Below are 15,981 nucleotides of genomic sequence, written 5' to 3' on the forward strand. Positions count from 1 at the left end.
GTCCAAACCCTTCATTTGATTCCTTTGCAATAAATTGCCTTGATTGTTATTTGTATATATACATGTATATGTTTGTGTGTCTTCTCAAAGATTTCTTTTCTTGAGGATTTTTCCAGCTTCAGAAAGGGCAGAAGCTTAAAGGACCTGGAAACAGACAAGTGATTTATAGATCACGGTAAAAGTAGAGATGTATTTGTTATTTTGTAATTTCTTTTAGACTGGAAACCAGCTAATATCTCCAACAAAAGAATCATAAGTAAATTCTTGACGTTTGAGTTTTGGTTATAATTATCAAGAATAATCATTTGTTTAGCAAGGTATTATGAACTAAGGAGGCCAGAAGCAAGACCTTGTTACTTCCTAGGTACCAGAATATGAAGGTGTTAATTTTCATATTGAGAGCTTGAGTCTCTGTTGTACAAGGCACAGAATATGAACTTCAAGTATCTTTGTTACAATTCAAAAACTTAATTTTCTTGTGGATATTAAGAATTTTAGGAAAATTAGAGCTTCCCTTTCTGAGAGGGGAGGAAAAGGGCTAATTGTGCTGTCTGACTTTTATGAGAAATAAAAATTTGGTAATAGAGAAATTATGCTTCCTATCTAGTGTAATAATTGTTAGGATTGTATTAATCAGTTTACATATGTTTGTCTTAGGGTATATGTTGGAACCAGACCCTGACAAAAGGCCGGATATTTACCAGGTCTCCTACTTCTCATTTAAACTACTCAAGAAGGAATGCCCAATTCCAAATGTACAGGTACGGGAAAGGTGCTTTTTAGGGAAAGTAAACATTATCTAATGGTCTTTTAGAATTCCTGGGGTGTTAATCAGCTGTGTAAATGAATATGGATGTCCCTTTCTTTGTCTAGTAGAGGGCATCCAAGCAAAACTAACCAGGAAGCACTTGCCATAAAGGGAATCCAATTTTCCCATAGAATTTAACTATAAAACTGAGTCAGTTACACTGAAAAAAAAATGCCCTAGGGTTTGAGTTCAACACTTTGGGTGAAGATTGACTGATATATTGTCTTGTCAACTTCACAGTTCGCTGAGAGCCAGGTGCCTGTTGTAGTTGCCCAGAGGTGATTAGGCAGGCTGCTTGCCTGAGCAAGGCTCTGGACTTGCCCCCATGCCTGTTGGAACGTAAGCCCCTTGTCACTCTGCTCCTTCATTGCACCAGAACTTTCTTGATTTTGTTTCTGCTGTTGGCCATCTGTAACTCCCACTCATTTTCCTCTGTCTTCCTCTACACAGCAGGTAGGAATGTTTTCTACACTTAGTAATCCTAAACTCTGCATTCACAGTTTTCAGGGTACAGTGCTTCCAAACACCCTTTTTACAGGCTTGGCATATTTTTCATGTCACAATATGATCCAGCTCTTAAATATTTTGCTAATAGATGCCATAAGAAATAAGTTCTAATCTGAAATTGTCTTCCTAATTTCTCCAGTAATGAACTTTTGATGTCACTATTGGGGCTCGTGGGTGCTGATACATAACAGTCCTCTTTCACTCCCATGTTTGGAATCAGTTGTAGGAATCATCAGATGGAGCTTAGAATATTGCCTTTGTTACTGATAAGATTACGTCAAAGAACGTAGCTTGACCAGTCAGGCTCCCTAACATTAGCTCCACGTGACTGAACAGTGAGCGCCTGATTCCTGAGGGACAGGCTCTTCCCTAAAGGAAGTAGGGCAAGGGTGAACCAGAGGAGCTTCTCTTTTTTTCCCCAGTCTTATCAGTCTAATAAGTTACCCTTCTCCCTCAGGAGACAAACGCTTGGAGGGTAAAAGCAAAGCTAGAAATTTTCTAGCAGAAATTCTTTCCACTGGAAACATGAAGGAAATGAGACATCCCTCCTAAAAGCCAGATTGATTATTAGTATTCCGTCTGTCAGGTTTCCCAGATTAAAACGAGGGATACTCTTCAGTAACCTAACATGACCGTGTTTTCTTTTGCTGTCCCACTTTCTCATTCATAAAGTAAAATAAGGTGAAATATAATTGGAAGCATTCATATGGGTAACTAGTTTTTAAGAAGTCAGCTTCACAAGTCTCAGGTCATGTGGCACTTTCTCAGCCAGGGTAAGCAGTTGTCTTTGGTTAGGCACAGCTAGTGCTCCCTCACCAGGCAGCATTAGATGGTGCGGAATCCAAGCTGGAGGAGCTCTGCTGGGCTTTGGATTGCGTAGTGCCTCACATACTGGCAAGAGGTGCTGGCTCAGCAACCGAACGCACTGTGGCTGTGGTTTTCTCCCAGCATTCTAACTGAACGCACCCTGTTTTTGGCACACTGGTTAGCTTTAACTTCTCTAAGATCTAGCTGAGAACTTAAACAGTAATAGTAAAGACATCTCTTTCCCATTCCTTCCATGACATCACTTCTAAGCTGTGTTGTAGGAAGAGAAGGGTACTGAGTTCAAGCCCCAGTGTGCTTAGCCTGGTCCAGAAGGTTGAGAATGATGGGGGAGGAGTATGCTGCATGCGGGCTGCTCTGTCCTCTTCTCAAGATACTTTGCCTCCCTTACTAGGGCTGAGTCCAGTGGGATATGCTTTTAGTTAACCTCCCTTCCCTCTGCCAGAGACCCAGGGCCTAGAAGCTGCTCCAGAAGACTCCAATATGTATTTCCATCAGCCCAGTTATGTTGGTTATTATTTTACAAAGAAGTCTGTGATGTCCTTTTTTTTAATTTCTTTTCAATTCTACAGAACTCTCCCATTCCTGCAAAGCTTCCTGAACCAGTGAAAGCCAGTGAGGCAGCTGCAAAAAAGACCCAGCCAAAGGCCAGGTAAGAAAGGCCTTAGTGAGCACATGTCCTGCTCTGGGTGCTGCAGTAGCAGGGGAGGATGCCTGTGTTTCTACATTCTTATACTGCCATGGCCAGAGGCTGGCAGAACAGGCAAGCAAGCTCTGTCTCCCCTAGGCAGAAACTGTTCTTTGGGAGTGCAAAGAAGAATATAATGAAATACAGTGATCTACATTTGAAAGAGAATCAAGAACTCCACAGCTGGTTCCTTTGCTTGGGAATAGGCTCAGGGGCATTCAGAGATGAGGCAACAGCAGAGTTTAAATATTGCTAGTGTAAGTGTCCTAAATATGTGACCTGGCCTTTGTTTAGCCTCATTCACTACCCTAATCCTCCATCTCCCTTTCTTTCTTACTTTCTGTGGCTCTGGCCACGTTAGGAAAGTACAGATCAAAGCACTGAACCCATAAACAGTAAAAGAGCCTGTGGGTCTCAGCTAGTCACATTCTGTGTAACCTAGGGTCTTCAAGAAGCAGGTACCAAGAGAGGATTAAAGAAGCTAGGATTTATTTGGGGAAATGCCCCTGTGAGAGAAAATGGGGAGGGAGCCGGGCGGCCAGGGAAGGCTGGGAGAGCCAGCAGAAGGCGATGTAAGTGTGACTGAGAGAGAGGAAGGAGAAGTTGGATGGAAGTGACCTAGAAACTGCCACACAATATAAGGAAGGTTCACCCAAGGTGTTGGGGAGTCCTCAAGCCCGGTAGGCCACCCTGTCTCCCAGGAACGGGCCTGGCTTAATATCCCAGCCCCAGGGGCAGGCTGTGGGAAGCGTGGCCCCAGGGCAAATGTGGTAGATTTCAGGAGCGCGGCAGCTGGGGCACTTGGTCTCTTGCCCCCTTTGTAGCTGAAGGTCTGCAGGACACATCCTCATGGCTGCCGTGCCTTCTAAATGGCAAATTCCCAGGGTGGTCAAGGAGATGTTTATTCTCTTCTTTTTTCTACCACACTTCAGGACAAGGAAATGTTAGCAGCAAACTGTCAACAAAGTACCCTAGATGGGAATATGTGAATTTTAAAAGAACAGTAAAATAACTTCTGTATTTTAAAAAATTCTTTAATATTTATAGAATGCCTGCTGATGTGGCTCTAAAGTAATGAGACTTTGGTTTTTAATAAACTTAGCAAACTATATCCATGTTGTGACTTTGTGGTCTGTTTATTTCTTACATAAATCTGCCATGCTCACCTCTGGGAATTGCTTTGGGGGCTGATTTAATTAACTTAGTATTTTGGATTTATGGCCTTCTTGTATTAGGCCCAAAAATGGTAGGTACTGAGGCTAGGCAAGGATCCGTTCCCACAAAGCACACACATTTATAAAAACAATAGTAGCCACTAACATTTGCATGGTACTCTGTTGTGTAAAATCGAGAAAGTAATACCTGCATCATAAGGCAGACGTGAACATCGAATGCATCAATGACTATGAAATTGTTTTATAAACTGTAGAGTGTCCAAACTATTAGTTTATATGGACCTCAATAATGCGACAATACACAGACCTTATAGCCAAGAGATTTGGGTCTAAGTTGTCTTATCTATGATTTCTGATGATTTCATTCACATTATCATATTTGCTCCCCAGTTCTGAGAGGTAGTTTTTCTTTCTAACCCTGTTTTCCAAGTAGCCATGATTCATTGAGGCATCGTGTATACCAGATACCATACTAGGAACTTTACATAAATAAGATGATGGTTTTTTCCCTTAAATGACCTGTGAGGTCATTGTTGTCATTCTCATTTTACGGACAAGGAAACAGACTCAGAATTATGAGTACATTGCCCAAGGTAGTTAGTCAATATGAGATTAAAAGAACCAGAACTGGGGCCAGCCCCATGGCAGAGTGGTTAAGTTCCCACGCTCTGCTTCCGTAGCCCAGGGTTTCGCTGGTTCGAATCCTGGGCGCGGACATGGCACCGCTCGTCAAGCCATGCTGAGGCGGCATCCCACATGCCATGGCTAGAAGGACCCACAGCTAAAAATATGCAACTATGTACTGGGAGGGCTTTGGGAGAAAAAGGAAAAATAAAATCTTTAAAACAAAACAGAATAAGAACCAGAGCTTCAGCATCCACACTCTTTTTTACTCTGTCGGTTAAGTGATTTGCCCAAGATCACACAGGTTTGACAACTTAGAGCCAGATCTCCTGGCTTCAAGGTCTGCATTTCTCACAGCGTTATCGAGGTCCATACAAACTAACATTTTGAGCATTCTCCACTTTATGAAATGGTTTCACAGTCATTGATGCGTTTGATGTTCACACCTGCCTCATGATGTGGATATTGTTTTCTCCATTCTACACATGACGGACCCAAGGCTAAATGAGGTTAAATGACGTATCTATTACCACACAGTTGGTTAGTGGGGAGTGAAGCTCAAACAGAGCTTTCTTTGACTTCAAATCCCATTGTCTCTAACATGTTATCTTGGGAGAAGTCCAATGTGGAAGTTCTTAGCATTTGGTTTTACAGAAGTCTGTTCGCCTCCCTCAGCCTTAGCTTTATCTTTCCCAACATTTGTCCTATTTTCCTTCCCACCTCTCTTCCCTAGATTACAGCCTCCCCAAATGCGATAGCTTTTATATTCTCAGTTTTTCACCCAGCTCAAGAGCATCTCTCTAGCAGGATGACAGTGAAAAGCTTCAGGGTCCAGAATGGACATACCTGGGAGGTGTGTCATGAGGAAGGACATGGGCCAGGTGCTTTGCTTCCTGTTTTGCATTTCATGGAGGCTGTGCCAGACATATTTTGGAAATATCCATGAAACTTGTTTATTTTGGCCTTATCCTCAGCTATGCTCTCTAAAGTGCATTTTCAAAAGACAACTACTCTGATCTGAGTTAGGTAGTAGCCAGCTGCCTGGACTCTATAAATTAGGGGAAGTCACCACTAGGCTTTAGCACCATCACGAGATGCAAGCAGACCACACAGCAGTCCTCCCTGTATTACTTTGGATTAGATTTGGCTGTGAGTTACAGAAAGTCCAAAATGACAGTGGCTTATATAAGACAGGTGTTTATTTTTTTCTCTCAAGTAAACCAAGTCTGGAGGTAAGTAGTCCAGGGCTAGTATGGCATTTCCACTCCATGAAGCTCTCAGGAGCCCAGTCTCTTCAAGCTCACAACTCTACTGTCACTATGGTTGTGGCCATGACCTCATGGACCAGTATGGCAGCATCCCTGTTCCAAGCAGCAGGATCAAAGAATAGCCAAAGAAGAAGAGCAACAAAGGGCATACACCAGTTATTTCTTAAGGTTTCTAGAAACTACCACATAACAACCTGCTTATATCCCATGTAAGGCCGGAACTTAGGCATATGGCCACACGTGATTGCAAGAGAGACAGGGCAATGTGTTTTTTACTCTAGGTGACCCTATGCTCAGCTCAAATTTTTTTATTGAAATATATTTAATAGGTAACATTGAGTAAATTTAAGGTATACAACAACTAAAAATTTTATTACCATGGGAAAAAAGGGAGTATATGATTGGAGGAAATGGAGCTCCTGTCAATACTTCCCAAATCCTTTACCTTGAATTATTTACTTATTCCTTCTACTAGATCCCTTACTGGATTCACTCATTTTACGTGCTTTTTATTGTAGAGAGACCATTTTGACAGCTAGCTCTAACCAAATTTGTGTTCCCTCTTCATCTGAAAACCAGCTGCTTTAAACCCTTCTTTGCATCATCACCCAAAGTGTATTCTGGGAAATCCTAGAAATTAGGTAAAAGGGTTTCAAGGTCAAATAAGTTTGAGAAACATCGCATTCTATATAGTATTCTCTTTGAGGTTCTCCATGCACGTGCACACGTGAAAAGTTCTGCTGGAAAAAAATCTGCTCGATATATTTTATTGAGTGTTTCAAAACTTATTTACCCATGAAGGCTTTATTCATAACATCTAAGTACCTATAACTGTGGAACACTGTTTGGGAAATGTCAGTTAAGTGGATCTGGAAGGTTTGGATGAGTATGGAGGGGAAAGCTAATCCATCATGTACTCTGTCTACTCTCCTGTTTTCCCACTCTTTCACATGAATCTTTTTTTTTCTTTTCCTGTTCTAGACTGACAGATCCCATTCCCACAACAGAGACTTCAATTGCACCCCGCCAGAGGCCTAAGGCTGGGCAGACTCAGCCGAACCCAGGAATCCTTCCCATCCAGCCAGCCCTGACACCTCGAAAGAGGGCCACAGTTCAGCCCCCACCTCAGGCTGCAGGTCAGTAACTAGGTTGATTTGAAATTTGGTACACCTCTTTGTTACTATGGGTAATAGAGAAGTCTTGGAAAGCCTGGTTTTACTTTGGGAATAGAATGCAGAGGCGCATAAAGAATAATGGTTTTCCTTAAGCAACAGGAGGTGAGCTGCCTTTGAAATTGTATAGCAAGAGGCTGGCAAAAGGGGAGACCGCTCATTGAATTCTGTGGAGAATCTCCAAGACCACTGAAGCCTGTTGTCTCTGTTTTTTTCTAGTCTTGGCCCTGATTTTGTGGTTTGGTCCATTCATCCCATACCTACCTCTTTATCTTGTATACTTCTCTTTGCCTTTAAAGAAAGAAGACTCACCTCTTTTTGACATGGAGACATTGTTTCTTTAATGTTCTGTCTCTTGAAGTATCTGTCACTGCTCCATGTTCTGGTATTCTGTTTCTAATGAGATGGCTGAGTTTAGTTTCATAAAGAGGATCGATCCAAATTATCAAGTAACTGAACTCAGCCATCACTTCCCCAACCTGGAAGCTGCTTTTTGTGAATTTAGTGGCCATCTACTTACAGCAAGGCATCCAGACTGAGATTGTGTAACCTACATGTGAAACATCAAAGAATGCTTTTATCCTGCAACCATGCCAACAAGTGCCAAGATTGTGTTTATATACAGTAGCATCAAAGGCCAGTTGAATATGTAGATACTCAGGGTGCTGACTAAAGGAGTAATTGACTAAATGGGGTGGTGAATAAGGGAAGACTTTCTGAAGGAGGCAAGATTTGAACCCTGTTATTGAACCTTGTTTTGAAAAGTAGGAAGCCTGTAGTTTGGCAAGAAGGAAGGACCTTCCAGGTGCAAGGACGATGAGCCGCACATGGATCTTGGGATTATCTGTCCACTTATCACCCGCTCTTTCTTGCTTTGGCAAGAAAGAAAGCCATTTTTGTCTTAAAAAGTTTTGAGCCCTTAAATGGAGTTTATTCTCATTGCAGGATCCAGCAATCAACCTGGCCTTTTAGCCAGTGTTCCCCAACCGAAAACCCAGCCCCCACCCAGCCAACCTCTACCACAGTCTCAACCCAAGCAGCCACAGGCTCCACCTGCCCCACAGCAGCCGCCTTCCACTCCGGCCCAGGGTCTGCCTACTCAGGCCCAGGCCACACCCCAGCACCAGCAGCAACTCTTCCTCAAGCAGCAGCAGCAGCAGCAGCAGCAACAACAACAGCCACCGCCACCATCACAGCAGCCAGCCGGCACGTTCTACCAGCAGCAGCAGCAGGCCCAGGCTCAGCAGGTAAGGTGGTCAAAGTCTGACCCTTGCTTTGGCTATCTGAGTCGTCACTGTGAGAACGCCCACTAGGTACAGGCATCTTCCTTGGGAAGCCCTGGGAAGTCAGCTGTTTACTGTTGCGTCATTGCTTCTCACAGATGTAAATACTAAAGCATTGCGTAGTGGAGAAATCACCGGATCGCTCGCACTCCTTTCTCCTTTCTTCTCAGGCCACAGGGAATTCTCTACATGATTGAGGAACCTCAGTGAGGAAGCTATTTTTTAAGGACTCTTTTTTTCTAACATAACTCAACACCATTATCATACTGAAATAAATAATAATAATTTCTTATTATCGTCAAATATCCAGTAACTTTCTGATGTCTCATAATTTAAGTTGGCTTGTTTGAATCAGGATCCAAATAAGGTCCACATTATTTAGTTGTGATACATCTTTTTTCTCCTATTTTAATGTATATTTTCAGTTTTTACTATGAACATACTCATTTTATAATTATAGATATATCTTTTAAGTCCTCCCTTTATCCATAGGTACCTTCACCGTCTTTTTTTTCCTCCTTTGCCATTTAATTTTTTGAAGAAACTACGTCATTTGTCCTGTAGAATTTTCCACGTTCTGGATTTGGCTGCTTTCCTCCCTGTGGTGTCGTGTAATATGTTCCTCCATCCTCGGTGTAAACTGGTAATTTCTTGAGGCATGCTCAATAATCAATTCAGTTTAGTAGTTCTTTGTTCTTCCAGTTGCATCATATCAGGAGGCATATCATGTCTGGTTGTCCTCTCTTTTTTTTTTTTTTTTTTATTATTTTTTTAAAGATTTTTATTTTTTCCTTTTTCTCCCCAAAGCCCCCCGGTACATAGTTGTGTATTCTTCATTGTGGGTTCTTCTAGTTGTGGCATGTGGGACGCTGCCTCAGCGTGGTCTGATGAGCAGTGCCATGTCCGCGCCCAGGATTCGAACTAACAAAACACTGGGCCGCCTGCTGTGGAGTGCGCGAACTTAACCACTCGGCCACGGGGCCAGCCCCTGGTTGTCCTCTCTTTTATTAACATTAAGATCAATCGGTGAGTTTGGTGTTGTCTGTCTGATCTATTCATTTAGTGTGTCCCATCAGCTTAGCAGCCATTGCTGATCATTTCCTAAGTCCAGTAATTCATTAGGGATGGCAAAATGGTGATATTCTGGCATTCCCTCTTCACTTAGGGCTGGAATTTTTCTATGAAGAACTTTTTTCATCAACTATTTATTACCCTAAGGTATTGTTTGTAAGGAAAGGCAGGAAAAACTGATTGATTCTTTCCCTGTGTTTACCACTTTTCAGAATAATGTGTTTGTTCCTAGTGTTATCAAAGGGTAAACAATGTTTTTGTTTTGTTTCTTTTGGTATCATTATGAACTCATGGATTTTAACATATTTGATACGTTTCCAGATATTGATGTTTTAAAATTTTTATTTATTTTGATGCTCAAATTGTCCCAACTTTGGCCAATGGATGTCTCTTAAAATTGGCTCATGAGTCCTTTGGTGGTGACTCCAGCAGTCTTTCGTGGTTTCCTTGCCATTTAGTGTGACAAGCTGTTCCAGGCTCATTCTGCCCTTGACGTGGAATCAGCCATTTCTCTAAGGAACTCCATTTCCTTTTAATGGAAACGGTATTTAGAGACCACAGTCTTAGTGCTGGGGATACTCATTTGCTAATGGGTTGGTTATTGGTTTTAGGCCTTTTCAGTGGACTGTTAGGAAATATATGTTGTTTGTTTTTTGGTTCGTTAATAGAATATACATCATGAATTCAAATTTATGTCCTTAATTCACATTTGTAATTACAGGATTTTTTGTCTGACTTCCTGAATTTTATATTTCTGTTTTTTTAATCTGGAAATCTTGATTCCTAAGAACATTAACGTAATTACTTAATTGATTTATAGTTTCAAGATAACAATACCAATATGATTACTGAAAACAGTTTAAGATTTCTTTGCCTTTTTTACCCTTAGAGTGTTTAGCTCACTATTTCCTGGGGAGTTTGGCTATCAGTTTGATACACAGGTTTATTTTCTTTATTTTGCTTTTGATTTTTAGTTACTGCTTTTTCAGTTTTGGTTTAATTTTGTTTTGTGAAAATGTAAAACACTTATGTGGTTTCAAAATTAAGTCTGCAAAATTCTATCCCCTCCATCCCATATATAGAGGTAGCCCTCCTTCCTATTTACAACTTGAGAGTGTTCCCTTTTAAGGAAATATAGCTCATTTATTCAGTCCATCCACTGTTGACAAACACTTGGTTGTCCAGCATTTTGTGGTTGTAAATAGGCAGCTATTTATCGACATCTGCTTCGTTAACCCTTTAACTTTGTCCCAGTAGGCAAACAGTATCCTCTCAGTTAACTCTATAACTAAGTACTAGTATTTGGGATGTTCAAAGATAAGATCTTGATTTTTGTTCATCAGTAGGCCTCTGTTTGACCTCTGTGTGCCCAGCACATAGTCCTTAGCTGTGGAGTGTAGAGACATATAGAAGTATCCCTATCCTTAGGAAGTTTAGAAGAGAATATAACTTGAAACAATTAGTTATCAATATAAGATAAATGTCATTAAGTGTAGTCGAGTATACTGAATATTTTGAATGTCTAAAGATGGGAGAGTTAATATAAGAGAGAGCTATTGGGAAATAATTTTCAGAAAGACTTGAGATGACTCTTAATAGCTGGGTTAACATTTAGGTTATTCTATCAATGTCATCATTGCTTCTTCCTGTTCATGTAGGGAAGCATTTTAATCTTGGCTACTTCCAAATCTCTTTATAAAAGGCATTACTTCTGTGATTGGGAGCTCATTTATTAGTTTCTGTTACACTCCAGTATGTGGAGTCACAAGATGTGTAGTCAGATGGATGCCTTTAGGCCAGGCATAGAAACCCAGCTGGAATCTAGCCTGCAGTGCAAGAGGCAGGATAGTGCAGTAGATGCAGCCTGGCAGTGTAAGGTGCTGCTGTGTTTATTTTGATGCCTTAAGGTTCCCCTCATGAGTTTTCAGGCCATACTAAAAGACTTCTACCTACCCTTGCCTTTGGCTACAGTGCTGGTCTTAGTTGTTACTGAGACATTTGTTGTTTGTGGAATTTCCTTCTGAGACAGGCTTTTATTCACCTCCTCATTTCTTGCCGCTTTCTCCTGCTCAGTTTCAGGCAGTACACCCAGCAACCCAGCAACCAGCGATTGCCCAGTTCCCTGTGGTATCCCAAGGAAGCTCTCAACAGCAGCTGATGCAGAACTTCTACCAGCAGCAGCAGCAGCAGCAGCAGCAACAGCAGCAGCTGGCCACAACCCTACATCAACAACAGCTGCTGACTCAGCAGGCTGCCTTGCAGCAGAAAACTGCTGTGGTGGCAGTACAGCAGCCCCAGGCACAGCAGACCACAGCCCCGCAGCCACCCCCGGCCCAGGAGCCAGCAGTAAGAATCACGCAGGGCTCAGAGTGCAAAAGCAGGAGAGGAGCGTGCAGTGAGGGCTAGGGAAAGGGTGAGAAAGAGCAGTAGCTGGTGAGAGGCCTCTGGATTAGGGCTAGGCTGTTTCCTCACCCTCGTGGTTAAAACATTTGATCTTTTCTTGATATATCCAAGAAAAAGATGAGATATTCTCTAGAAGGTAGAAGTTTTAAAAAAATGACTCTAGGCTGCTAATGAAGATGAACATTATTTATCACTCTAAAATTAGGCTGGCAGAAAGAGCTGTTCATTGTCTCTGTCAGGGCGAGTGTTGAGCAGTCAAGGACCTAGGCAGGATTAGAGCTAATCCCTTTCCCTTCTTCAAGGGGCTATTTGACTACTGTGGCCCTTCCGGTCTCTGGAGGTTCTTGTGGGCCCCCACCTTTACCCTGAGTCCTGACAGTGTTATGTTTATTCTTTGTCTCGAACAACATTACACCACCTCATTTAAGTCTAACATACAGCACCCTTCAAGGGTCTGCTTGCTGGGGCTATTTACCATGGCCTAATCCCTGTGAGCACCAGAGCATCTGAAGTAATGTTTCAGCCATCTTGTCAATTTAGAAATTGGACGTGTCCACTTCTGGATAGTGGCTGAGTGTCACATCAGAACCCCTGCATCCTCTCCTGATTGACCTTTACCATTTCAGCATCCTCAGGCACATTGCGCTATGGCCTTTAATGAGTGCCCTTAATTCTGTTCTCATATATTTCTGAGTGATAGTGATAGAAATCTTATAGTGATAGAAAAAGGCATTTTACATACCGAACAGATCGAGTATCACAGCCACTCTCTTATTCCCAGGGGAGTCCAACTTCTAGATGAACGAAGGAAAAGTAAGAAACTGTCTTTCTGAGGATTGATTTCTGATAGAGTTTTGTTGCCTTTCTTAAACCGGAAAACCTACATCCCTTCAAAAGGAAGCAGTGCCGTAGATAGATTGTCTTCTTTAAGTCTCAGCTAAGAGTGTGTTCAGTGTCTTTATACCTTTGTTTAAGAAACAACTCATGGGCTGGCCCGGTAGTGCAGCAGTTAAGTTCGCATGTTCTACTTCGGCGGCCCTGGGTTCACCAGTTCAGATCCTGGGTGTGGACCTACATGTCACTTGTCAAACCATGCTGTGGCAGGTGTCCCACATATAAAGTAGAGGAAGATGGGCACAGATGTTAGCTCAGGGCCAGTCTTCCTCATCAAAAAGAGGAGGATTGGCAGCGGATGTTAGCTAAGGGCTAATCTTCCTCAAAAAAAAAAAAAAGAAACAACTCAGCCTTCCTGCAGACATGTGGTAGACATCTACTCTGTCTTTTTAACAAGAGATAAAGTTTCTCTTGTTAACGGAAAAAGAGTTTTAAAGAAATTATTGTATGGTGTAGTGAGTTAAGATCTTAATTAGCTAGTCTAGTTGCCTCATTTAATGGAATTGGAAACTGAGGCCCAGACTAGACAGTGATTACCCCAGCTACACAGACTGATAGCAGCAGAGCTGGGGCAGGAACCAAAGACTCCTGCTCTGTGTTCAAGGGTGATAATGACAAATGCCCATCCAGGGTGATGGAGTGACCAACTGCCACTGCACTGCTTATCAGGTTCCCTCTGCTTTCCCTGGACAAAAGTATCCATTCTCCTGTGAATGAATTGTAGAACTTCTCCATGTTCCTTGGGTACCTTGAAAAAGTACCTTGAACACTTTGCTCAGGGATAGTTGGTTGAGGGGATGGAGAGGGAATGAGAGCAGAATGTGCTTCAGCCAGGAGTCAGAGAGCTTCCCAGCTTTGACCATCCCTTTCTCTAATGACCCAAGGCAGGACTTACCTAGAGAAGAAAGTGAGTGAATGTGAAGTATACCCTGCAGCCATCCTAAAGCAATAATCTGCAAAGGGAAAACGGCCACAGGCCATAGATGTTTATTGCCGTCTTATTAATAATAGCCAAAAGAATGGAAGCAACGTAAATCGTTCAAGAACCAAACTGTGCAGCCATTAAAAATCATAATTAGAAAGTTTGTACAAAGTAGAAAATACTCATAAAGTAATGTTAAAAGAGATGTGAAGGAGAAGTAGCTACTTAAAAGAAACTTAAATAGAAAATACCGAAAAGATAAAAACAGCTGTATTAGAGTGATAGAATGAAGTCTGGGTGGTTACCCCCCCTCTGCTCTATAGTCTTACATTCCTTGATGTGATTGTATACCTTTAATTATGTATTTTGTTTTTAAAAAAAATCTTCAGCAAGGTGGACATCTGAGTCTCCCTTTGCTTCTCCTTCTGTGGTCAGTGTCTCCCTGCTCCCCGTCCCTAATCCCATCTTTGGATGAGGAGGCATCATGGTGCAGAAAAGAGAGTCCTGAGCTGCAGTCAGGAGATGTGGATTCTGTCCCCAGTTGACCCTGTGACCTTGGGCAAGCACTTAGCCTCAGGGGGCCTTGGTTTCATCTCCTCTAAAGCCAGACAGTTGGAATTCATGTTTTCTAAGGTTTCTTTCAATGTTCGTATTTTTAGATTCTAAATGGAAATGAAGGTGTCTGCGTGACAGGGTTGTTGTGAGGAGTATGAAGGGTTTGGAACCACTTTGTATTAGTAGATTGCTGTGATAGGGAAATTGTGCTCCTGATGGAAGCATCTATTCTTCAATGTGCCACATACAGAGAATAGGTAAGAGCAGGGGAAAATATTTTCTAAGTCTGGACCCTTCAAAATAAAGGAACTCAACAGTTAAGTACCCTTTGCAGAGTAATGAGTGTCTTAAACTCCAAGAAATAAGCAAATCTAGTTCTGTCCTTGAAGCCCCTCTGGTTCCTGAGGGTACTGGCTTTAGGTTGGCTCTTGTAGGTGCAGCACTGGACCCCTGATGGAAGTTGTGGAGCTGAAGCTGTAGTCCTCACAGAGTACTCTGCTTCTCCCTCAGAGATGCGGTCAGCTGCTTTACCCATCTAACCTCAGTCTGATTGATACTAGAATATCAATTGAGTATCCCATGTTAGCTCTCTGATTGTCCTTCAGCCTATTGGTGAAGTGATTGTGTCCTCACACATGCACGTAGCCTGTCTCAATATAATTCAAAGTCTGAGTCAATGTAAGGACAGAAAATCCCAGGCTGTCAGCATCCTGGCCCAAGTAGCTGGACTCTCTGGTTTCCCTCATCTCACTCAGAACCTACCTGCGAAGACAGAATGTGGGAACTGAGCTGCACCATGGAGGGGCAGCCCTAATCTGAGATGAACCACTGGAGGGAAGGGATAGTTAAATACCTGAAATGTTTAACATTCTAAGTCATTTTATCTTTGGATTGATAGAGTTAAGGAAAAAGGTTTGGTGGCCTTCTAAACGTTATTTGTTCATTTTCTTCATATAGCACTTTGTAGATCATGACTTATGCTTAAAGACTAACCATGTGGCCACAAGGATGTTCCCACCTGTTTGTTTTTCTATAGTGACATTTTGTCCTATCTTCTGAAAATGACCCACGTCTCAAGAGTCCTTGTGTTCTTAGATCAGTCATCATCAAGAGTTTTTAAAATTTTTTCTTCTTTCTTGTTATATTCTCTACCTGGTTCTTCAGTGCCATTTCCATGCTGAAGATTGGAAGAAGTTAATCCCACTGCCCCAGTGCTATACATTTTCTCAGGGGTTACCACAGAAATAAATCTTGTAGACCCATCCTATCAATGAAATAAAGAGCTGTAGTAACAAAACAAAAAAAAAAGCACTACCATTTATTAATCACAGTGTAATGTTATCTAACTTATTCCTAAGTAGTAGTCTAAGCTATGTCAGAGAGTCGGGGATCTCGTAGCAGAAGTCATTCAGCTGAAATGTGTTTTAGCTGGAGATGTGCCTTCATTGGCTTCTGACTGTGGTAGTAGAATGCCGTGGAGACGTTCTGAACCAGTTCCTGTGTGACCTCGGAAGCAGAAAGTGGTCCTTTAGGATATAGTCTAGATCATCTTTAGAGCTGGGAATAACTTCTGTAGTCTTATGCTCTGGGTTGAATTGTATATGGTTACCCTGTATATTGTTGCTGATGAAGATTAAAATTTATGTATAAGCACCAGATAAATGCCATGTTGGTATCAGTCCCAAAGTTGCAGCTCAGATTGTCAAAACTTATTTTTTTTCTTTCTGGGCATTATTGGTAAACTCAGCCATTTGAATCCCATGTTAGCTCTCATGTGGCATTTTTT

The 15,981-nt window shown here is 42.0% G+C and overlaps 1 protein-coding gene across 17 annotated transcripts in view; it reads left to right on the plus strand.

Annotated features, from left to right (window-relative positions):
• The window catches only part of AAK1 (AP2 associated kinase 1), a 165,183-nt gene that overhangs the window by 106,313 nt on the left and 42,889 nt on the right, over positions 1-15,981 (plus strand). For all 17 annotated transcript variants that reach the window (XM_046660222.1, XM_046660228.1, XM_046660231.1 and 14 more), the window contains exons 9-13: positions 658-761; positions 2,713-2,792; positions 6,877-7,031; positions 8,013-8,314; positions 11,495-11,767. In XM_046660222.1, the coding sequence (XP_046516178.1) occupies positions 658-761; positions 2,713-2,792; positions 6,877-7,031; positions 8,013-8,314; positions 11,495-11,767 (914 nt within the window). The remainder of the gene's footprint in view (positions 1-657; positions 762-2,712; positions 2,793-6,876; positions 7,032-8,012; positions 8,315-11,494; positions 11,768-15,981) is intronic.

Source organism: Equus quagga, chromosome 5 (assembly GCF_021613505.1).
Source record: "Equus quagga isolate Etosha38 chromosome 5, UCLA_HA_Equagga_1.0, whole genome shotgun sequence".
Classification (NCBI taxonomy): Eukaryota; Metazoa; Chordata; class Mammalia; order Perissodactyla; family Equidae; genus Equus; species Equus quagga.